The sequence below is a fragment of the Colossoma macropomum genome, unplaced genomic scaffold (genome assembly GCF_904425465.1).
Source record: "Colossoma macropomum unplaced genomic scaffold, Colossoma_macropomum, whole genome shotgun sequence".
NCBI lineage: Eukaryota > Metazoa > Chordata > Actinopteri > Characiformes > Serrasalmidae > Colossoma > Colossoma macropomum.
The window spans coordinates 18,578,551-18,603,861 of record NW_023494788.1 but is presented as its reverse complement, the minus strand read 5'-3'; the positions used below and the strand labels follow the sequence as shown (position 1 = coordinate 18,603,861).

At 36.8% G+C, this 25,311-nt stretch overlaps 1 protein-coding gene across 7 annotated transcripts in view; it reads left to right on the top strand.

Annotated features, from left to right (window-relative positions):
• The window catches only part of si:dkeyp-44a8.4 (collagen alpha-1(XXIII) chain), a 202,357-nt gene extending 179,909 nt beyond the window's left edge, over positions 1-22,448 (top strand). For 3 of the 7 annotated variants that reach the window (XM_036568717.1, XM_036568714.1, XM_036568715.1), the window contains 21 exons: positions 5,711-5,737; positions 6,207-6,233; positions 8,056-8,109; positions 8,991-9,053; positions 9,179-9,223; positions 9,667-9,744; positions 10,139-10,162; positions 11,722-11,775; positions 11,887-11,931; positions 12,758-12,838; positions 12,940-12,993; positions 13,114-13,179; positions 14,380-14,406; positions 14,571-14,630; positions 14,770-14,841; positions 14,949-14,975; positions 15,064-15,117; positions 16,225-16,311; positions 17,069-17,137; positions 19,912-19,950; positions 21,715-22,446. In XM_036568717.1, the coding sequence (XP_036424610.1) occupies positions 5,711-5,737; positions 6,207-6,233; positions 8,056-8,109; positions 8,991-9,053; positions 9,179-9,223; positions 9,667-9,744; positions 10,139-10,162; positions 11,722-11,775; positions 11,887-11,931; positions 12,758-12,838; positions 12,940-12,993; positions 13,114-13,179; positions 14,380-14,406; positions 14,571-14,630; positions 14,770-14,841; positions 14,949-14,975; positions 15,064-15,117; positions 16,225-16,311; positions 17,069-17,137; positions 19,912-19,950; positions 21,715-21,765 (1,104 nt within the window). In that variant the 3' untranslated portion in view covers positions 21,766-22,446. The other 4 variants (XM_036568718.1, XM_036568719.1, XM_036568716.1 and 1 more) reach the window with 4 other exon arrangements.
• Positions 22,449-25,311: the final 2,863 nt, after the last annotated feature.

The window sequence follows — 25,311 nt, the reverse complement described above, 5'->3', positions numbered from 1 at the left end:
CATATATGGGAACTAAGCTGCAACAACAGCCTGTTTTGAGTTCATTGTTTTTGTGATATCAAGAGAACTCAGCCTACAGCAGTTTAGCTCCGCCCATTCATACTGAAGTTATAAGGAGTGTTTCAGCTCTGAGTGCTTTTTGAATAAGACACAATACAGAGCAGCCAATCAGAAAAGAGACCGTTTCTCTTATATTGGTCTTAAACGTACAGTAACTAAAACTATTCTAAGGGATAATAAGAGGTCTAACCCGCTTATCCTTCTGGGTTGCTGGGGGGTGCTGGAGCTATCCCAGCTGTCATTGGGTGGAAGGCAGGATACACCCTGGACAGGTCGCCAGCCCATCACAGGGCAGGCAGACAGACATATACATCCACACACACATTCACACCTAGAGACAATTAAGCATGTCTAGCTGGGCTGACTGCATGTCTTTGGACTGTGGGAGGAAACCTGAGTACCCGGAGGACATCCACACAGACATGGGGAGAACATGCAAACTCAGACAAAGGCTATGTAAAAACAAATTGTGGCTGTTTTGGTTTATAAAATAACTCAGATGTTATGACTGGATCTCGAGAAAAAAATAAAACGAGAAAAATGTAGGATATGGACCCTTTTAAGTAGGTCTCTTTAAAAATGATCCTATGTTTCCCAACTATTTCAGAAATGCTTGATGGATGGTGTGTGTGAGCCAGTTAGTTCATACTTGATATGGAACAAAATCCATCACAGCTTTTATTCAGAGTGCACAAACATGAGAATTTTGACAAACAAATGGACGACTGTGCCTCCCCTCTCACTGCTCCAGCAGTGGGTAGCCGTTCAGCCTTCTAGCTCCCAGAACTGATGCGCAAATGGCTGAAAGAAAGAAACAATTTGAGGAGCCCAAATCTATACAATCTCTCCATCTTGAGCGCAGATGTTTCAGAGGACGTGAAGAAGCCCTGCCTTGTTATCATACCCCCTGCCTCTCCTGCTATGGTTCTGCTTCCAAAGCCTCCTCATTATACCAAAGTGGGCAGCTGAAGTGAAGACAAGATAATGGATGCCCCGTGGCATCAAAGTCAAGCGCATAGAAGATTGATTCTGCCAGGCTTTTCTGAGAGCTTCCCCTGTTTTCATTCATTTCATACATTCCATGTTGGAAGATTCTGTCTCTTTTGGTGTTCACAGAGTTCCTGTTCCCTTTTTTTTGTGGTGGAACACCATCTCAGAGTCCAAAGTGTCATAAAACTAATAGATCTGAAATGAGTGAGTATTAGGATATGTCAGAGAGGAATAGTAAGTCAGAGTTTGGGCGCCTACTTCTAGCTTTTATTCATCTAAGCCATGTGTAGAGCAGAGCCAGAGCAGTGCACCTACACCGTCCATCAAAACTTTGGGGACACCTACTTTTTTTAAATGCTTATAATACAAATGAACATGTTTTCTGTGTAATTTTGCTGTAACTTACCACATTAAAGCCTAAGCAGGTTTATTTTGAGGAAAAAAAAACAAGACATGACAGTACTACCTTGGGAATAAAGCCAAATCCCACACAATTTGTCCCCTTCTTGTGGTGCTGGCATGCATCACCTTTTAGGTGTTTAACCTTTTAAAGCTGAGAAAAGATTTCTGCCATTTAATCTCCTCTTCTACTTTAGTCATGTTATTTCTCGAAGATGATACTGCATTTATTTGATTTTTAATAGATATGGATATTAAATATCAAATGGATATGGATATATTTAATAGATTTAGATATGATGCCTAGCCAAAATTCAGTTATTTTTATTCATTTGTCTCATGAGCCAACTTTCAGAACTAGAAAATGCATGTCATCAGCTGCAAAAACAGCCTGTTTGAATTTATCATTTCTGTAATGTCATGAGAACCATATATCCACCTACTCACCCTACAGCAGTGTTTTATTATTACTCTAAATAAAGGCCAAACTCTCAATGAGCTCGCGCACTCATTCAGAAAAAAATCACAGTTTATCCAACAGTAAAGGAAGCCCTGTGCATCTTTTATACACTGATAGTAAAGACAGTAGAACCCGAAAGCTCAGATTCCACACGCTAATACATTTCACTCTGTACAAGTACACTAAGTTCACTAAGTACACTCTGATATATGATGTGTTCTTCAAGGGTTCTATAACCATGAATACTCAAAGAACTCTTTGTTTGATTAAAAGGTTCTTTGCGTTGTGAAATGGTTTTTCAGATTGATGGAGAATTTGCTATATATAGTCTTATATAACCTTATATAATAAAGTTTAAAACAATAGAAATACACTTTTTGGTGCTTTTCAAAAAGGTTCTGTAAAGAACCATCTACAGCACATTCTCCATCAATCTGAAGAACCATTTCACAATGCAAGAAACCCTTTAATTATGCAAAGGGCTCTTCGGGTGTTCATGGTTCTATATAGAACCATTTCCTCCACTAAAAAAACCCTGAGGACCCATTATTTTTAAGTGTGTAGACATGAACAGTATTAACAGTATTCAATATAGGATTAACAGTAATTCAGAAAACTACCAAATCATTATTTACTACACAAAATCTGCTCTTCTTACCAAGGAAGATATAAGTAGAGTGTTGAAGTGAAATTTACCCAAAAGTCTATCAAACAGCTGTTTTATCTAATAACAAGTACGTATTTTCTTACCACAATTAGGACTCATATATTAAATAGTACATGATCAAGACAAGATTTTCATTCCATATTACAAGTAACCTTCAGAGTTTTTCAAAGGCTTCAAAACACCATTGAGTCCCCAGTCCGTAGAGTCCATACAGGCAAACTAAGCTGCAAAAACAGCCCATTTTGAATTCACTGTTTTTGTGATGCCATGAAAAATACACATTTACATATATTCTAACATCCTGTCTTGCCCATGTCTTTCTCTGTTTCAGCCTTTGTTTTCATGTTTCATGTGCTTTTGTTTTTGACAGTCGTGCTTTTGTTGTTTTGGTCTTTGTCTCCTCGCCGGTCCTGCCTTCTTGTTGTCTGTCTCGCCTGTCTGTTGTCTGTAGCCCTCCCCTCTCATTAGTCCCAGGTGTTTCTAGTCTGTTCCTTGTTTATTTATACTGCTGCTTGTGAGCTTTGTGTTTGCTTCGTGGGTTGGTTCTCTCAGGCCCTGTTCTGGTTATCTCTCATTTTTTTTTATGTTTCAGTATTTTGTTCAGAGTGTCATGGATTTTTGTTAAAACCAAGGACTTGCACTTGCATCCTGCCTCTTTGTGTCCCTCTATGTTACATACATATTTGTCTAAACTTCCAGTCTAAGGTAGTTTAGCCCTGCCTATTCACACTGAAGTTGTAAAGGGTGTTTCAATCTGAACTGCTTTTTTTCCAGGGCAGCCAATCAAATCCACAGTAACAAAAATAGCCTGCTTAATTCTAAGGAGTAAAAGGAGGATGGAAAATGGTGATGTTTAAATGAATAATAACAGTTTTGGTGCACAAATGTTAGCAGTGTACCTTGTGAATGCTGGTGTGGAGCTTTCGGTTCAGTAGCATATGAAAAAAACATGAACCTAAATAGGACGATGAAGCATACACTGAAAACTCAACATTACATGGAAGATTTCGAAAGAATGCAAAGTGCTTCCAAACTTTTGATGGTCTGTGTACATGCAGTGGAAAAATGCCTCCTGCAGGTGAGGAATTTGACTTTGCATGGCACATAACATACCAGATGTGAACTCGCACTCATCACTCACTCCATCTCTCCTTCGCCTGTCCTTCGCTACACTACACTCCCCTTATATCACCTCAATCCAAACCAACAAGACCCACCTGGCCTGCTACTGGCCCTTAACCCTCTAATGCAGACACAAAAAGGGCAGTAATATGTATTCTTTGCTGTTAATAACACAAATGAATTAATGCTATCGTTGCATTGTTGTTGCAAAATGGCAGTGTGAACACATGAATATGAATCACACATAATAAGCAGTTAATAAGCATCAACAATAAGCATTTACCGATCTGAACTGTGCTCTGGATGAGCTCATGCGCTTGCTCAGAAAAACAGCACAGTGCATACAACAGTAAATCAAGCCTCGGCATCTTTTACAGAGTGATAGTAACACACAAAAAAGCTCTGATTCTACGTGTTGAAGTTGATAAAATGATGTTACTGTTGCCAGGATGTGCGTGCAAAAGTATGCCAAAGTTTGGCCGCCCTGGTAAATGACATGTTTTGTTGATATTGATAGTGAAAATAATAAATAACATCCTCTTCAGAGAAAACACTTCTGCCCTTTTTAATACACAATAACTATTTATTTGCTGAATTTAACATATTGGGGAAAAAATAAGGCATAAAATGGCCTGTGCAAAAGTTATGGCAACTTTTACTTTTTATGTTTTTTTTTTTTAAACCCTTTTAACTATATATGCCACAAAGTGCCATCTCAACCGTTTGGTAGACATGAATATTTTTAAAATTGTGGGGTCAAAAAAACTAAAAAAAAGCACCAATTGTTTTTATTATTGCCCCAAACAAATAAAAAATATTAAATATGAAAGTCCATTGCTTTGTTCTTGGTGAGGACATTAAAGGGTTAATGTTAAACTCAGCAAATAAAGCTCCTGTAGAGGAGAGGTTAACTTATTTTCTAATTGAAAATCAATAGAAAATGTGAAATTTGATTCGACAGGGGGTGTTCAAACTTTTGCATTTTATTCCTCTGGAAGCAGATTTAAATGAGAGGCTTAAACATGCTGTTCATCCATAGCATTTTTTTTTATCCAATTTAAATTTCTTAAAAAAATTAAAAAGCACATTACCAAGGTTTTTCTTTTCTTTTTGGTGCTGCCTGTTCTATAAAAGATTAAATAAAAATACTGTATGTCAGCAGGTTTACGTAACTGGGCTGTTTGGGTGTTTGATTAAAGAGAGATCTCAAGAGAAAAGACACAAAGTGAAGCACTGACCTCTTGTGGATGAGGATTATACCCACATCCTCATCTATATAAAAGTAAACATATATATTAACTGAGTGTACATATACACATCTCTAATGTAAAAACCTTAAAATCTTTCATCTCACCAATCTCGTCTTTGAAGGGAAATTCCACTGATTTTCCAAAAAATTGTGCATAATTAAATGGCTAAGATGTAAAGAAAGGCATTAAGAGTGGTTTGGTGTGAAATGCTCCGTTCTAGAGAAACTTACTGAGTCAGAACTGTTCACAGTGGTGGTGATAGGAACCAGATTTCCAAAGACATCTGAATTCCTCTAAGCTTCTTCACAGAAATTACAGTATATGAAATGGTTATGAAAACACTGTGATGCACGAGACACTATTTTCTGACAGTTTTGAGAAGATTTTGGTCCAACATTTATTGTAATCCATTGTAATTCATGGTAAAATGGTACATGCAGTACATTGTAAAGCAAAATAGTTCCCAAAGAAAATGTGTTTGTTTGGTAATTATCACTATTTTACCATCAACAACTTTACATATAAAACTCAGAAGACATGTGTAGGTTCCCTGGTGGTTTTGGATAGTAAATAAAAAGACTGTATTATTGCGACTCCTGTTTCCTATCACTGTAAAAACAAATCTGAATCAGTGAGTTTTTCTAAAATGCTCTGTTTCATATCAAACCTAAATGAATGTTTACATCTGTGAATGAATGATGCAGCAGTGTTTAATCTCTCTCTCCCTCTTCTCTTTCTCTGTCTCTCTCTCTCTCCCTTTAGGGTGCCCCTGGGCGTGATGGAATGGAGGTTTGTGCTCTTTTGTTTTTACACCGATATGACCTCTGTGGCAGGACCACTTCAGAACATTTAGGATTTCGGTGGTCTATGCCTCAGAAAAAAAAGAGATATAAATTTTATGTTAAACTCCATAAAGCAATAATGACCTATTTACATGGATATTTCTATATTTATTTACAGAATATTTATGATTTAAAATATCTAAATCTCCATATAAATACAATGGATTGTGTTATTTTAAAAGATAAAACGAAACAATATGTTGTGTGCTGTTTTTCTGCTTTCTTGATTTTCTGGAAACATCAGCGATGTTATGTCTATATGATGACACCAACAGTAAAAAATATCATATTCACTAATTGACTGCTTGTACTGCTTATAGCAAGAAACAGTGCTTCACTGTGTTAAAACCTTCTGTTGTATATCTTTATGTCTACCTAGGAGTCAAAACATTAACTGCATCTTATTCCCCTCACAGGGACCCAGAGGCTTACCAGGAGATCCGGTAAGGCGCACACTAATCCTGCTGTACTTAGAAAGCAATCTCTTAGATTTAGGCTGTATGTGAAAGTCTTGTCTCTGTGTGTTTTAAACTGCTTGACCTCTTAAAGAAATACTCCAGCATTTTTCAGCCTGCATCCGCAGCATACCACTGATTCCCACAGACAATCATTTCAACATTTTTGTTTATGTAGCAAAGAGTAGAAAACCTTTTGACTCCAAAACAGAAGCCACTGGGCAGCTGAAAGTACAACCATTACCCTTTGTCTTTACAGTGAATCACTAAAGGCCTACTTATTTTGAAATCTGGCTACTGCTTTATCTCAATTTATCAGCACATCCCTGAAATGCAGCGAGTATCTGTGAGGCATACATGTTAAGCGAAGTAGCCTTTAGCACGTTTACTTTCACCTTTGTTTTTTGATGCTTGTGTCTATAGAAGCATGTATAGAAGTAGCGGGTATAGTGTGGCATGATGACTGTGGTGGGGCGTTGACCCATTAAATGACCCCGTAATGCAGGGCCTGATCTGTGCTCATATAAATTGACCCAGAATCTCTTATGTAAGCTTACGAGGTTTTATCCAACTGTTAAACACTGGAGTAACTGTGAAAACTCCACTCACACCACTGAGCAAATGACCACAATTTTTTTTCTCTGGAAAACTAATCCCATTTCTCAGAGAACATATACAGATTTCAGATTTATAGCTTAATATTGTACAAAATAACTAAGCTCATGGGCTTCTATTGTATTGTGAGTTTATAATGGAAACACATTAAAATTGATCAGCCACAACATTACAACCACCTCCTTGTTTCTACACTCCATGTCCATTTTATCAGCATCAGCCAGTTACAGACTGTAGTCCATCTGTTTCTCTGCATACTTTGTTAGCCCCCTTTTACCCTGTTCTTCAATAGCGACCCCCACAGGACCACCACAGAGCAGGTATAGCAGGTGGATCATTCTCAGCACTGTAATGATACTGAAGTGGTGGTGACACTCCTACCTTGTCAGTCCACCGTGTAGATGTAAAGTCAGAGACGATAGCTCATCTGTTGCTGCACAGTTTGTGTTGGTCATCCTCTGGTCCTTCATCAGTGGTCACAGAACTCTGCCCACAGGACGCTGTTGGCTGGATATTTTTGGTTGGTGGACTATTCTCAGTCCAGCAGTGACACTGAGGTATTTAAAATCTCCAGCAGTGCTGCTGTCCGATCTACTCGCACTAGCACAACACACACTACCACACCACCACATCAGAGTCACTGTAGTGCTGAGAATGATCCACCACCCAAATAATACCTGCACTGTGGTGGTCCTGTGGTGGTCCTGACCATTTAAGAACAGGGTTATACAAAGTATGCAGAAAAACAGATAGACTACAGTCTGTAATTATAGAACTACAAAGTCCATCTATATGGTCAGTGGAGCTGATAAAATGGACAACGGGTGTAGAAACAAGCAGGTGGTTTTAATGTTAGGGTTGATTCGTGTACCTTTAAAGAGCATCTTTCTCTCAGTGCCACTCTCTGGAACAGCACAAGCTTTTCCTTAGTACATTAAATATGAACAGCATGTCAAGGCCTTTACCATTAGTGGTGGTGTTTGGAAGACTGTGAAAATCTGTAATTAGTTTGTCCTCAAAAACAAGTCTGAGTGCTAATAATGGAGCCTCATTAATGGTGTTCATTAGTGGCCTGATGATTAGATGAAGCCTTTTTGTTTGAAGTTGCCCTGATTTTAATTAGTGAGATGAACAATGTGTGTGTCTTTGTATTTTAATGTGTCTCGTAAACTCCTCATGGTCACTTATCACTCAGGGTGAAGACGGTCAGTCAGGTTATCCAGGCCCCCAGGGACCTCCAGGGTTGAAGGTTAGCCGTTCATTTCAAAAATCTTTATTCTCCACTGATGTTAACCGATGAATCCTACTTCAAAGTAATGACCTATCCCTGCTCCTAATGAAGAATCCAGCTCTAACAGCCTGGACAAAATTCCTTTCATCATTTGTTCCATTTGTTCTTTATCTAACTACTTCCATCTTTTGCTTGTAACACTGTTCTTATTTTTCCTTGTGGACTTGCTCTTGGACTGACACAGCTGCTCTTTTTGCATTTTTCCCATTTCTGTCTCTTGCAATCATCACATTCTCTTTTTCTTTAAAGCTGCATTAGATTTTATTTTATTAAAAATGAAAGAAGTTACATTACTAAGGCAGCAGGGAAAAACAATGTGCTAAAACAGATTGGATTTGTTTCCTCTGAAAGTCCCTGTAAAGCCTAAAATATTAATTCAAAAGTAAGACATGTCAGGTTGGCTTTTGGCAGGGGTTTTCAGACTCTGTTATATGTTTTAACAATCTTAGGCTTAAAAGAAGGTCCAGCTTGATGAGCTTAAAACTGAAGTACCCAAAACAGTGCAATAGCACAGTGGATAAGACCATTATCTTATAAGCAGAAGACGGTTCTTGGGCTAGACTCCTAAGGCTTCTTCCATAACTTTCTTGCAGTTACATATTTCTACCAAAGAGGGCTCCAAATCCCCAAACTTATGTAGTGCTATTTGATGTTAAAGTTAAGGCTTATGCAAGGTCTCTTCAAGCTTCATTCATATACAGATAAATGGATAAATGCTCTCACAGAAAGCACAAGTTTTGACACGGGTGCTGAACCTCACTAGCTGAAAATGCTATATCCAAGCCTCTTTTGGTGGCTTACTTGCAAAACGTTTTGAGAAACAGCTCTGTGTTTTCTAGGGAGAACAGGGTGAACCAGGATTCAAGGGTGACAGAGGCATGGATGGCCTTCCTGGACTGAAGGTAAACCTGAACTGAGATATACCCATGTCTTCATATTTTAGACCCACGTGTTGTGATTATGATATATGGTTAGCATGTTTGATGTTTGATTATGTTTCTTGGGTTGTGGTTCTGTGTTTGTTAAGGGTGATAAAGGAGATATTGGGGAAAGTGGGCCTCAGGGAGAGATGGTGAGTGAAGTGAAAATCAGATTACACTTAATTTAGACTTAAAATAAGAATAAGATTAAGATACAAGACTGACCACAATGACTACTGCATCATACACTGAGCCTGATCTTTAAATCCTTTAGCGTTTAGTAAGGATCCAATTTCTTAGATGCAAAAACAATAAAAAACTTCGCAATAAAGTGTGTTATTACTAAGTTATTACACTTGGAGGTAGCATGACCCTTGGTTCCCATCAACAGTACCCACTAATCTGAGTCAGAATGAACCTTTTCACATCTTTTGACTTTGTTCACATCTCTTCGAATGAATTATAAAGACATTTTGAAACATCTAATGGTTTCCCATGTAATTTTAGAAATAATTTTTAGCTTCAGATGTTTTCTGATGTATCAGTATACTGTAATGTACTTTAAATGACCCCCTCTTATATTCTATCATGACAGGGTCCTCCTGGGGAGAAAGGTGCAACAGGCTCCAGTGATGTAATCGCCTTCAATGACAAACTCCTAGATGCTTTTCAGGTAAGAGATGAAGGTGCAATAACAAATAAAATAAAGACTATTATTGTTTAAAAAGTACTGAAATGTTAAAACATTGTCCTCTAGTATGAATGTGCAGATACAAAAATGACAAAAAAGCTCACAACACATTAACACATTGCCACTGGTCACTGCAACCACTGGCCCACTGGCAATAGCATTTGAGGTCGTAAAGAATGAGAAACAAGTAATATTTTAAACAAAAGCTGAACATAGTGTGTATCATTATCTGTCCATCAATAGGCTTCTGTAATTGAAACTATTAAAATGCAGTACAATACTCTTATCAGAATCCATATCAGCAGGTGCAAACTCACTAAATTTCTCCAAAACCTATTTAAACCTTCTTTTGAAATGCATCACTTTTCCCCAACAGGCAATCAAAACCATCAGTGTCTCGGTAAATGTAATAAATGCATGGGGTGCTAGTTATAACACTCTCTCTTTTTGTGTGTATGTGTGAATTAAACCAAACTGCTAACAATTACTTGCAGTTGGAACAGCGTAGTGGGTAACTTCATGCCCTCCAGCACACTTTATACCACACAATAGGAGTCCTTAGGCAACACTCTTATGTTACATTTCTCTGTAACATAAATAAATTGCATGTCACTCTGCACGCTACCATTATCACACAATTACCTCTCTGAAACTGTTCAAAATATTCAATATATATCAATAATATACAATATGTATTTCCCATACAGTGAATTACATTAAAATAAAAAGGAACTAACGTAACCATTGATTTCTCAGATATGGATCAAGCCTAGATTGCAAATAAAAGGGTGTTTTCCCATTTAAAATCTCCTTACATCTAGGCATAATCAGAGTTTGAGAAACCAGCCTCATATCGCATAACTGACCATGAATCCTGGTTGTAATATTCTCCCAAATTCTGAAAATGTAAAAAGGTTTTGTAGCAGAAGAAATATTATGTATTTACTGTATATTTTAATATATTTAGCCTATAATCTTCAACAGTTTTCCTTCTTTTTCTGTATATCAGGCCCATCAGTGGGTCAATATTAGGGCAATGCCCCATCAACTTATTATCATGCCCCACTAAACCCACTATTTTGCCAGTGCTTCTCTAGTGCCACGTGGCAACAAATCACTTGTAGTTAAACTAAACTTGCTGTGCATACCCAGTATAAATGGCTACATTGATTTACACAGGGGGGTTTGCATGCATCACTTTACATCGGCTGCATTTTAGAGATGTGCTGTTTGGAAGATAAATCAGCAGACAAATTTCTTAAATGTGGTGATTTGCTGTAAGTGTGGCTTTACTGTGTGGCTCCTTTGAGCAGATCCACTGTAGATTTCTTGCCCCATATTTTCCTTGGCTTTTTTTTGTACTGCTGCATGCGCTGCAACACCCCACCCTCAGCAGCCTTGCACTGAGTGAATGAGAATGATTTATGTTTGGCCTTTACAAAAATCATGTTACTGACCTGTTTTGACTTTGGCCATTCTGCAAACTGTAGTATCTATTACGATTAATTTTAAAATGAGATGAAATTAGTGGATATCATGCTGGTGCATGCTGAGAATTCATTTAATTTAGGCTTTCAGTCACTTTATTAGATTTCAGTTACTTGAACTGTGCTCAAAGTGTCATAAAAGACAGACATCTTGTCTGGACTTTTTTATGTGTTTTATTGACTTTAGAAAGTGGTTAGAAATCTGTGTTTATACAACACATGTCAGTGTTCCACACTGGCTTTATTGACATTCCTGTCAATCAATGAGTAATAAAATCCAGAAACCATTTAGCTGTTTGCAAGAACGTTAAGTTCAGTACAGTAATGATCCTCAAATGATAATGAGTGGGAACACGCAGAATTCTTAACTGTTAAAGCTTTTATACACTGGCCTAAATTGAACACTGGGATACAGACAATAAAAATGAAAACTAGATGGAAAAACCAAGAACATTTTATTTTTTCCATATAGGGGCCTGCTGGTCCTCCTGGACCACCCGGACCACCTGGAAAGGATGGTTCCAAGGTAAGCTAAATGCATTTTTTGGGTGATTTTTCAATGTACTGTGTTGCTAATGATGAAGTAACTGTTGTTCTTTCCCTGTATAATGTTGTCTGTATCCATTTGTTAATATAGGGAGAGTTGGGCCTTCCTGGACCAGCTGGACTTGACGGCGAGAAGGTGATATTTTTTGGGAAAACTGGGTGATTTCATGTAAAAATGTTATTGGTTTTCAGACTCATAAGCCAAGTCGATATGATCTAAAACAGAACTTGTACCTGCCCACGTTATGATACAATCTAAACATGAACAAGAGCAACCCAAGTTAGAAATCCATGCATTTACAAACTGTAAATCAGCAGGTAATGAAAGCAAAATGTATCAGAGTGATTTTACCATGGTTAAGGGATGTTGTTAGGCATAGAGCAGAGTTGGAAGTGGTTTATTGCTTCATGAAGTTGAAATAGTTGCGATATTATAAAAGTTATAAAATGGAAATTTTATAAAATACACAAATGTTCAATAAATAAGTTCATTTATTATTAATAGTAATTGCAATAAACAGTTTATTAAATGCACAATTACTGTTTAGTTGCTGCATTTACCATATTGAGAGGAAAAATAAAAAATGTTATGGCACATTTTGTGTTTTATATTTTGCAATATGCATTGAAATTAGCAGAAAGTGTCATATTTAAGTGTGTTCTCTGTAGAGCATAGGTTAACTTTGTTTCACTTAGACAACATCACATGTAATTTGTCTCAGTGTTTTTTTTAACAATTTTACACTAGCTGAGCCATTCTGATTTTAGAACCTGAACTATCAGTTTAATCACCATGCATTTAGAATGGACTTGTGTTGTAAGTGCGTGAAGAAGAACACAGAAGTATGAGGCACATCTGCCATAAAGAAAGGAACACAGAATGCTCATGTTTGTTATGTTATGAGAAAATAACAAAAACAGAAATAGATTATCATTTATTGTCTTTGGTTGGTTATGATTAGGGGCAGAAAGGAGAAATTGGTGACCCAGGTGATCCTGGAGAGAGAGGAGAGAAAGGAGAAATGGGGCTTTCTGGTCCAGCTGTATGTATTCCAACTAAGAACCAGCATCTGGTCTGCACAGCAATGCTGATATTTCTACATCAATATTGTTTATGTTCATCAAAGCACTGTTTATGTCTTAGGGAATGGACGGGCAGAAAGGAGAGAAGGGAGACAGTCGGCTAGAAGACAATCTGGTCAGTAAAAAAGTGAAAGAACATTTTTCTATATTAATAAGTACTCATGTTCAAAGCATGTCATTACATGATGAGCAGTGTTTGAACTTCTCTGCAATTCTTTATTTTGTTTGTCTCCAGGTTCAAATGATTTCTCAACCAGGACCACCAGGGCCTCCAGGTCCCAGAGGACCTCCTGGATTCATGGTCAGTTGTGCGATATTGGGCTGGTTTCTCAAACATTAGTTAAGATGAGACTTTTTCAGATTTTTATTGAGACAGCACCCATTTAGTTGTGGTCTAGGCTTGATCCATATCTAAGAAATCAATGTTTAATTTAGTTACTTTTTATTTTAATATAATTCACTGTATGGATGATTATATATTGTATATTATTAGCAATAGTGTGCAGAGATACAGTACTGGGCAAAAGTCCAGCCGTCATTTACTTAATTTCTAGTCAAAACTGCCAAGTTATTAGTATTTCAAGAGATATTCATGAGCAGATACACAGATCAGGCATAACATTATGACCACCTCCTTGTTTCTACGCTCATTGCCCATTTTATGAGCTCCACTTACTATATAGGTGCACTTTGTAGTTCTACAGTTACAGACTGTAGTCCATCTGTTTCTCTGCATACGTTGTTAGCCCCCTTTTACCCTGTTCTTCAGTGGTCAGGACCCCCATGGACCCTCACAGAGCAGGTACTATTTGGGTGGTGGATCATTCTCAGCACTGCAGTTACACTGATGTGGCGGTGGTGTGTTAGTGGGTGTTGTGCTGGTATGAGTGCTGCTGGAGTTTTTAAACACTGTGTCCACTCACTGTCCACTCTATTAGACCCTCCTACCTTGTCAGTCCACCTTGTAGATGTAAAGTCAGAGATGATATCTAATCTGTTGCTGCACAGTTTGTGTTGGTCATTCTCTAGTCCTTCATCAGTGGTCACAGGACGCTGCCCACAGGGCACTGTTGGCTGGATCATTTTGGTTGGTGGACTATTCTCAGTCCAGCAGTGACACTGAGGTGTTTAAAAACTCCAGTCTTAATCTTATGCCTGATCAGTGTATAAGATAATCCATTTGCACAAAGAGGGAGAAAGTCAAAGTTTCCAAAACTGGAGTTCCAAAAATAATTTAAATAGACAGAAAACATAAGACTCCTAACAACCACCTGCAACACCTGGTAGGTCACCAAACCTGACCCCATCAGATAAACAGCACTTAAAGCTTTCATCTTTGAGAGAGAGGAGAAAATCAAGCTGCTTCAGATCTGAAAACATCCACAGGTGTTTCTCTCCATCCTTCCTCTGTGAAGAAATATGTGTTCTGTCAAATGAGATTTTAAGGAATGAAGCCTGTTTGTCAGCTGACCACATTATAAGCAATATTTCTGTCTTTTAGGGTCATCATGGCATGCCTGGTCCAAAAGTAAGTATTGTGATGTTTTATGTAATGTTTCCAAACAATGTTGTTTTGTTCACCCACTTATTCATTCCAACTGTGACAGTTATCACTGATTCATTAGCCCCATCTATTGAGACTAGTAAAGTGTTCATTCATTAATTCACATTTATCTAAACGTGTCCGTGCAGGGTGATCCAGGAGAGAGTATCAAAGGAGAGAAGGGTGACAGTGGTGCTCCAGGAATCCAAGTGAGAATACAATCTTTTCTTTTTAATATATGCATGCCGAAACATTAGCCAAAGCTAAATATGGAAATGTAATGTTAAAGAAAACAAGAATTTTGTGTATTAAAAATGATGAATCACAGCTATTACTAATCTTTTATAGGGTCCACATGGCGCTCAAGGACCTCCAGGTCCAGCAGGATTGGTTGGCCTTCCAGGCTCCAAAGGTGAAAAAGTAAGTGTGAAACTAATGTCATTAATAATCAAAGACAAAAATACTAGATTTGATTGAATTGATTTAAATCTACTGCAGATTAAAAATGAAATCTGTTTTCTTTTCAGGGAAAGCAGGGAGAGCCTGGATTAGATGTAAGTGTCTGAAATCGATGGGCTTGAGCTTAGTGACTCTGAAAGTCTCTTATTGTGCCTCACTGACTAATGTGTCCCCTTCTTGCAGGGGTTTCCTGGCCTGGTAGGAGATAAAGGAGACACAGGAGAGAAAGGAGAAAAGGTACAGAGCCACAGAGCTGATATACTGATTACCATGATAACTGAATTAACAATAGTAATGATGTGTCAATAAAAACAAAGATCAGAACTGTCCACGCTCTGGTCTTTACTGTGGTTCTTTATGGATGTGAAAACTGGACAATAAAAAAAGCAGGACAAGGAGGCCTTTGAACTTGGTGTTGGTAAAGAGTTTCATGGATGGTAAAGAAAACAAAAGGATTCTTAACCAAATCAAGCCTCACCTCTTACTCAAAGCCCAGATAGCCAAAGTTGTTTTGGATGCATTATGAAAAGGACTGATTTGTTGGCAAAAGACATTTATGCTTGGAACAACTGAAGGTAAAAAAGGAAGAGGATGACCAGCAACAAGATGCATGGACACAGAGATATCATATTATGAACTAGACATTTAGAAGCCTAAAGACCTAAACAGAAGACAGGACATTCTGAAGAAACACTATCCATTCGGTCGCCAGGAGTTGAAACCAATTTGACGACACTAAATAAATAATAAGATCTGTTTCATCACTGTCAGAACAAAACCTACAAACTATCACCAAAAAAGTAACTTTACAGAAGAAGGGAAAAAAAAAAACATTCTTTACTTTTAATTAAAGTTAATTATGTTCATCATGAAATTCTGACACAATGTAAAGAGCAGCTGGTGATTTGAATTATGTCAAAAAATAAAAAAAGGAAAGTTTTGTCCTGACAGCAATGATATAAAATGACAGAAATGGCAGAATATTAAATGGACATATTCATTGCATTATTAAAAACTGGATTAGAACTATGCCTTAGTTTGCAAACCGTGTAATTAGACTCCTTTTTGCAGTATTCTTTTAATCCTAATCTTACTTTTAATTTTTTTTATTTCATTTTAATTGAACTTCTAATTTGATTTTTAATTTAATATTTTGCTCTTTTAAATCTATTGTTTTAATCATGTTTTTAATTTCTACTCTCTTTACTTTTTTAAACAACTCTGTATTTTCTCATTTGTAAGGCACTTTGAATGACAGCAGTGTATGAAAGGTGCTATATAAACAAACTTGCCTTGCCTTATACATGCATCATACATACAATCTTTCTTGTTGTTTTGTTGCAGGGTGACCGCGGCTCTGTGGGGAAGAGAGGGCTGAAGGGGCAGAAAGGAGAGCAGGGTCCGCCTGGGTTAGACCAGCCCTGTCCTGTGGTGCGTGGTGGAGAACTTTTATCTTAAAGTGACAGTTTTACTGATCAAATTAAACATGTACCATTTCCCCTTATCTCCAAATGTGGTCAATTATACAAGATATGTATAATTTTTTCTTTATTGGTGACTAGAGAAGAGGCATCCTCCATATTGACCAGTCAGCTGTGATGATGTACTGCACTTTTTCGGCAGTCAGCAGAAAAGTCGAAGATTTTTAACTTAAATGTGCAGTTTAAAAATGTGCTAGGCTAGAGGTGAGCTTTTCAGTCAGTGCATGTTGCTTCGTCAACAACAAGAAACTGGAGAGGCTTTGATAAGTGTGATCTGAACACCCATTTAGGCTCAGTTTGTAGAATTGGTGGCTATTATGTGTTAGCTACATTAGGCTGGTAGCTGTAGTGCAAAACAAAAGAAGCGAGCTTTAGAACCCAAACATGCCTTGGATGATCAACCACATTTGGGGAAATGAGGGAAAACTGAGAATTTGATTTGACTGGTCAGACACTTTGGTGTTACACAGCTTTATCCTTTTATCAGTATCAAACACAGAAAGCTTAACTCTGACAAAAACCTCAAAAGCATATATATTTTGTTATGTAACTTCTCCTCTTTACATTTCTTCTTGCTGTTCTTTGCTTCTTTATCCTTTGAATTCTGCTCTTTATTCCGTGTGGGTGTGGGTGTGTGAGGATTTGCTTGGTTAGCAGTGCTGGTAGTGAGAGAGTGGTATTCTGTATGTATGTGCTCTTGCTGACAGGGTTCTGCTGGATGTAAGGGTCAGTCGGGGGAAAGGGGGCAGTCTCGGCCAGAGCCTCCCTGCCCAGTGGTACTGTACTCCTGCCTGCTCTGTCTCTGCACCCCTTGTCCCAGCATGGAGCTCTAGTTGTCCCATTCAACTCCAAATTAGACTGCAGAATATATTGTTTAATTGTTCTTGCAATATTGACCTAAACATCTTCACCAATCATAGTTCCTGTTTGTGTTAATTAATCAAAGTTTCCATTAATTGATTTTGGTTAAAATAATGGAATCCAATTTTTGACCATGCATTACTGATTCACCAGTGTGGTTTATTATATCACAAAGCATATCATAATATATAGCAACAGCTGCACTGCAGTTAGTTCAGTCTGATTGGTTGAAACATGAATCATAAATAACAGCATGGTTTTTTCTCACAATAACGGTATCATAGTGCTGAGCATCAATAACAACTTACTTTATATTGCAGCTAATCGTTACTAATTTGCTATAAATACATACAAAAACAGAAAATGGAAAGATTAGATAACTTTTATAATATCTGACCTGCAGCCCATTTGGTCAGCAGGTCTAAATCAAATTCAGAACCTGTCATTGCCCCTAAAATGAGCTTTTTAGTCAGCAGTGGAACTGAACAAAATTCAAATTAGCCAAAAATGAACAGAACAAACAGAATTCAGCAAACAAGATGGGCTGTGAAATGCTTTACAGACCGACTGAAATAAAATAACATTCAGGTTAATCTAGTAAATATAGAAAAAGCTGAGCTGAACCTGATATTTGCTAATATTAAAGAACATTTGATAAAATGTTGGCAGAAGTGTTATAAGGTCATATGTTGCCGCGAATAACACCACAGCCGTGATGTTCTATTGCCTATAGAGTTTTATTGCTCAAATACTCGCAATATTACTAACACCACTATTATCTTAATATTTCCAGTATGTCGAGAAATAATGCAGCATGCCAAGCTAACTGTGCCTTTCACAGTTCAAAATGAATAGTTTATTTAGGCAGTAGAGTTTCCTCATGTAAATGTGATCCCCATAATCTGATATACAATCTATTAGGAATGACCATGAGGACAAATGTAATAGGAGTAACTGATTAATTCTGCTCTAGTTTCGTACCTTATCTCTAGTTATGTGTAGATTTGACTGCTGTCTATGCCAGCATGAGCTGCTGTACTTCTTTCCTTTTCCTTTTCTTACCTTTTGCTAACTTTTTGCTTTTTTGAAACTGTAACATATATGCATGGACATGGATAGTTATAGTGTAAACATAAAAATATGTCTCCTAAATGGTTCTAGGATGTAAAGTTCTAGGGTAAAATTGTCTTTGGTATCATTATTTTCACTATGTCTGTTGCGTAATTAGATACAGTCTTGCAGAGCTACAGAATTTAGTTACAATATTAACACACTTCATCAGTTGATTGTTCAATAATTGACTAGTGATTAAAGTGTCAACAGAATATCTATCATGAAAATTATATTGAAGAGGTGTGTATATCTTAAAAACATACATTTTGCAACTCTTCAGCTGCAGCGTTTAGGTCATACAGTTAGCTTAGTTAGGGACAACCTGACCTGCAATGTTATGTTAAAGAGAAATTCCACAGATTTTTCTTTCACATTTCTGCAAAATTTAATTGAAAAGTCATTTGGAGTGGTTTCATGTAAAATGCTTAATTGCAGTGAAACTTGCATGCAACTAGTTGCATGTTGTGAGACGCCTGCAACACAATTTCCGTGCAACTTGACAGTTACACAAGGCAATTGAAAAACAAAGTTGCATACAACACATTGAGTTACTCCACTAGTTAGCCAAATGAGCACCTCATATGTTTTGTGATAGCATATATAGCATTGCTATAAATTTATTTACATATTTGCAGCATTTTTTCTATATCTACATACCTGTCATTTTCTATTTATCTAATATTCTTTACTATATATTTGAGTTTTAAGCTGATGTGTGAATGCTAGGGCTTTGAAAATTAATGTTTACATTGCCATTACGGCTGTACTTCATGTCTGGCCAGTTGCTGGATGTTTTATCGTATGCAACTTAAGTGCAATTTAGTGTCATGTAGGTTTCAAGCAACACTGTGTGAATCCGGCCTTACTGACTCAGATTTTCTTACAGTGGTGGTGAAGGGAACCAGGGTTCACAACACAATGTCCACAACACTTATATAACCATTATATTCTCTACCAAAAATGACCAGTGAACCTACATGTGTCTTCTGAGTTTTTGATTATGGTAAATCTGAAAAAATATGTTTTCTTTGGATTCTGTTTTGTCTTATAACAGCCTGCATTATCCTTACGTCATTAATGAAGTATCACAAAACAATATTTAGGTACCTGGCAACATATTTAACCATTTCATGCAATAACTTTCTAAGAGGCATTAAAACTCTTCAGATGTCTGGTTCCCATCAACATCACTGTGACCAGTTCTGCCTCAACAATTCTGAGCAGGTTTCTCCAAAATAAGCATTTCACATGACTACTTTGAATGACTTTGTTTATGTATTAATGGTTGAATTTTGCAGAACCTTTGACACTCCCTGTGAACCAGTGAACCAGTGCTTCCTATATTATAGATATGAGTTTTATATATATATATATATATATATATATATATATATATATATATATATATATATATATATATATATATGTAAATTTCCTATCGGTTTAATATGGTTTTACAGTCATTTATGTTTGTTTGCTTGTGTTGTGTTGAAGAGCATGACATTACTGTGCTTTTAGCTGTAGACTTTTGAGAGACAGACTCCCTTTTAATCATGCTCGTATCTGTCATTATCAGGGTCCAGATGGGCTTCCTATAGCAGGCTGCTGGCACAAGGTGAGTAAGCATTTATAAAGCATTTATAATCAGTTTGTTGATGTTATAATCATTTTGTGAGCATGTTAGTTTTTTACTTTAATAATGAGAGATTGTATCTGAATGGATCATAAAATGCATGGAGTGCTTTAAATGATGTGAAATATCAGCTGAAAGTGAAACTCCACCAAATTCTTAAACTTCTGAATTAAAATCACAAAAATGTAAACAAAGTCATTTAGAGAAGTTTGAAGTGGTTAATGCCTCTAAAAGCTCCCTAGCAGAAAGTTAATATATATTTATATTAATAATATAAATATCCTGCCTAATGCCGGACACACTGTTTCATGATAATTGATTTGGGATTTTGGTCTAAAATCTTTTAAATACATTCAGAGAGGAGAGAAACATGGAGTACATATTAAGGCAAAATAGTCTCAGAAGAAAACATATTTCTTCATATTTACCACAATTGTACCATCATAACATTACATATCAGGACCATTCCACCTAAATAGCTCAAACTGTGGCCCCACAGTAAAAAAAACAGTGAAGTATTAAGACCTTGAATAGTTACAAGGATTATCTTATGATCAGTTTAAACCCAACGCATTAATAGGAATATTAATAACCTCAATATAGACAAAATCGTCCCTCAAATTTACATTTGTGAGAATATTTCCATTTGTTTTCATGCTGTTGTTTTTTAAAATATAATTTTGATTTCTTCTAAAGTTAGGTAAATTCATCTTGATTTCAATATTTAAACATAGAACTTTATTGAAACAATGCTGCCACATGTTTTCATATCACTAACGAAATACAAAGAGTTTTAGTCCATAGGTGGAGCCTTATTTTAGCCACTCCCCTGCATTTTAGAGCAGGAAGTGAGACTGCATCTGTGTTCATCATGGCCACATGGTAAGCAGTTAGATTCCATTGTTTTGAAGTAAATGTGTCTGAAAATCAGTCGTGTACTGGCTCGTGTTTTTTGAGTTCTGCTTAAAATTAGTTAAAATTGTCATTACCGAAATAGTCACTACGTTACTGTCTTGGAAAGTTCAATCATTTATTTTAACTTGAACATAATTAAGGTAAAGGGTCATTTAAAGCAATTAGATTTTAACCTAAAGTTAAAAGTCTTAAATTTAACCAGTTGTAAAATTTGTTGTAAAAAATAACATAAAAACAGAGTGTAGGTTCACTCATCAAATAAAATGGCTATATCTGTTGTGGACGACATACAACTTCTCATCAAACCACTCTGAATTACTTTGTTTACATCTCAACCATTGAATTAAGCATTTTGAAAAAAAATTGGTGGACTTCCCCTTTAGTACAGTATGACAGTACTATTACACTTGTTTGAAATTTTGTATGCTTGTCTCTAACAAATGTGTTGTTCTTTTGCAGTGATGACTAACACGAAGCACCGTGTCTGTACATATTCACATAGTATATATTGCAGATTTGATACGACCTCCTATTTTTTGAAAGATGTTCTTTTTTAATGTAAGATAAGACTTTAATGACCTTCCTCAGCCAAAGAATTACCTACAGTATTCTTTACTAAATCAGTTTCGGACCAAATGACGGACGCTGCATTTGTTTTATTTTTTACGTATCTGGGACAAATTTGGGTTACGTAATCCAAAAGATTTTCCTGAACTGAATGGACCAACGGAGGAATCTTGCAGTTTGCTTTCTTGCTTCAAGAATGCTGCATGAGCACGTTCGACCGCTGCGCAGATATCAGGAGGTAAAGCTCCTTGTCTGTTTTTAAAGGAGGAAGGGATGCTCCAGAAACTCAAGCGAAAGCGCCTCTCCCAACCTTGACTCTGCGAACGGAGGAGTTAAACACTCAATCAGTCACGTCTTCACGACGGAAACTGAAGACCGGCAAACTGCCCTCCATCAGAAGGGCTAACAGGGGACATACCAGGCTCTCATGATCGTCCACATTTTCCACTGAGGATGTTTGACACTAGCTGTTCAACGGCTACAGAAAGGATGACAAACCTGAGATTGGCTTCATTAGCGCAAGCTGACCGTTTGTAACAGTGTCAAAAAGAATGTCTGGCATGGAATTTATATTGAAGAGCTAAATGATTTTGAGGTTTTCTGATGATGTATCATTCATTTCTTGATCTACTATTGTTGTTGTGCTTTTTTTCTACTCTCCCTATGATTTACAACAATCTTCAGTAGGCCTGTCACAATTATTACATCATCGCCAGATCACAATTATTTGGGCTGAGTGCCGTTGTTTTAGCTGACCACCATTATTTTCCACAGTTGTAAACTTCCACAATCATGTGTTTATGTTGTAACTGAAACAGGTGTGTTGAACCAAACACAGTCATATGTAAAGGTCTGAACACCCCTTAGTAAAATTATGTGTGAAAAGAACTTAAATATGGCATTTTTTTCTGCAAGTCTTGGGGCGTTACTGAATTTAACATGCTGGAAAAAATAAAACATACATTTTTTGTTTGTTAAACTCAGCAAATAAACAGTAATTGTGCATGAAAATGTGCAGAAGTGTTTTCTCTGTAGAGGATGTGTTTTACTATGTTATATTATAATGTATTATATATTATTACTGTGTATTATTTTCAACATAAAATGTAACTTGACCGGGGTGCCCAAACTTTTACAGATGACTGTACATGTAAATGAAAGAAAGCAGAACATGCATTTATAGAGACGTCATATGTCTTACAAAAACAACAAAAACATCTGACTGGTGCTACAACACCTTTAGAGGGCAGTGAGTAATGTTTATTTGATGTTTGGTTATAACACGTTTAGATGACAGTAGTGAGTAACGTTTATCTGTTGTTTGGTATTGATGCTTTTAGAGGGCGGCGGTGAGTAATATTTGTTTCTTTGATGTTTGTTAACACCTTTAGAGGGAAGCGGTGAGTAATATTTGTTTCTTTGATGTTTGTTAATAACACCTTTAGAGGGCAGCAGTGAGTAACGTTTATTTGATTTTTGTTAACGCCTTTAGAGGGCAGCGGCAAGGAATATTTGTTTATTTGATGTTTTTTAATACCAGAGCCGGTTTATGAGGAGCCTGGCCACTTCCTATTTCCCCTGTTATATCAAACATAGGACTGCTAAACAGCAGAGGGCGCCTGCAAGGGAGTCCTCAATGAATGGGAGTAAATGGCGCTCAACGGCTAAAAAGGAAAAGTTAAAATAGTTTCTAATCACTTACGTTTCTTTAATTTTAGAACGTAGAAGGGTGTATTTCACTAAAAAAGCAAGGAAAACATACCTATATGTTTCCTTTTTTCTACAGCAAATGGGTTTTGGGCAGCAGAAGGCAGGCATTACTGCTAGTGAGTGCTGATTGGTTAGCATTATTGCTAGTGAGTGCTGATTGGTTGGCGAGTGGAGCAGCTCATTGGCTGTTCGTGCTCACAGGCATCATGAGGCGCCGTTTTAAACACCTATAACTCCAGTTTAAAAGCTCTTAAAAATATAACAGTAGTGTTAAAATGTTTTATGCTGTTATGTGTTCAGGAAATGATCGTATTCTTTTACTTTAAAAATGTTTAAGAATTTATAAACTATGATTTTGCTCAAATGCTCCATATCAACCAATTCATTTTGGACTCGCTCAGGAGCTCCCTCTAGCGTTTGAGAAAGACATTGCAGAGTGGTAATTCTACTCTCTACAAGTTCTCTGTTAATACACCTTTGAGGGCAGCAGTGAGAAATGTGTTTTTATTTGATGTTTGTTAATAAACTTTTAGAGGACAGTGGTGAGTACTATTTGTTAAAAACACCTTTAGAGGGCGGCGGTGAGTACTATTTGTTAAAAACAACTCTAGAGGGCGGCGGTGAGTACTATTTGTTAAAAACAACTCTAGAGGGTGCCGGTGAGAATGTTTATTTGAGCTTGTGCTGTTTCTCTCACCAGTTGGGAGCTACTAAATATCGACAGCTAGGATGCAAGACAGCTAATCAGCCAGACCACTGTAAGCTTATCGATGCTGTCAGAGGAAAACCTTGTACTTCCATTTTGTCGTTTTTCAGTTTTCGACATAATCTGAAAATGCCTGTTGCTCTGTACATTGTGTGTACATTTCATGATGATTGGACTAAAAGAAATGGCCCAAAAACGCTTGGAAAAAGTCTGGTTCCATTGACTTACATTAAAAGTAAAGTAGGTTTTTTCCTTCTCCTGGAAAGTTACCATTTTGGAGATACAAGGTTTTGTTCCGACAACAGTGTTATGCTTTAACAGTTACATACAGTGGGCAAAAGAAGACAATTGAATTGTTAATTGCAGCTATTTATATGGCATTTCATTGTCAGCTAAAATGTCAATGTCAGATCGTGACAGGCCTATTTTCAACAGCTTTTTTCCTATATTTTTATACCTGGTGACACATTTACACAGGACACAGTGGTTCATAAAATGATGGAACATTTGAGGGAGATTAGTGTGTTACTGTATTTTTTATGATAAGTACACTAATAGATTGTATTATATTCTGTTAGCATTCTTTTATTGAGATATTTTGTATGCTATATCCAATGACTGTCATTTAATTTAAATGTCACATTCAAATTTGGTTTTCTGCTCTTTTAGTTGATGCTCTGTGCTAACTGCCTTTTGAAAATGAAAACTTGGTGAAAGTACAAATGTGAATGATGCAAATGAAACGTTTTAAGGCCCTTGATCACAGTTAGTCACAGGAGCATCTTTCAATCTGTATGAAGTCCTTCAAGCCCTTTCTTCAGGTTCACGAGTTACGGAGCTCGACTTCCCAGAAAGGAAAGTGTGTATAAGTCTTGCAGCATGAAGCAGCCCAAGTTACCTCCAAGTTATTCGTACTGACATATGAGCACATCTGTATTACAGTTTTTACACACTTGTGATACTTGCTTTTGATTTTTACATCTAATTAACAAAGAATGTATACAAAGCCATATCTTTTCATTTAGCAGACAACTATGTTGATTGATATTAAACATGTAAATGATTGTCACAACACAATATGAAGTAGCAATATAAAATGGCTGGAAAGAATCTTGTAAACTTTACTGTAAAGCTTTTTTTTTCTCCGCTTCAGTTTTCATCAACATTGGGAATTTTTTTATGGTATTACTTTGAGAAATGTTGCTGCTGAATGTTGTATTTGTATTTATCGTTGAGATTTATTTGAGAAGTAAGAAATAACTCTCTCAGCTACTGCTTGACATCAGTTATGCTCCTTCTTATGATATGTGTTTTATAAAATAAATGTATAGTTTGTAAAAAGTAAACAGTGCACTGGTATTTTCTGATGGTTTCTTACAGGAATTGCGTTCATATACAATAAATCTGTTTCACAGTAAATTAGATTAAAACAAAGCTGAGGGACA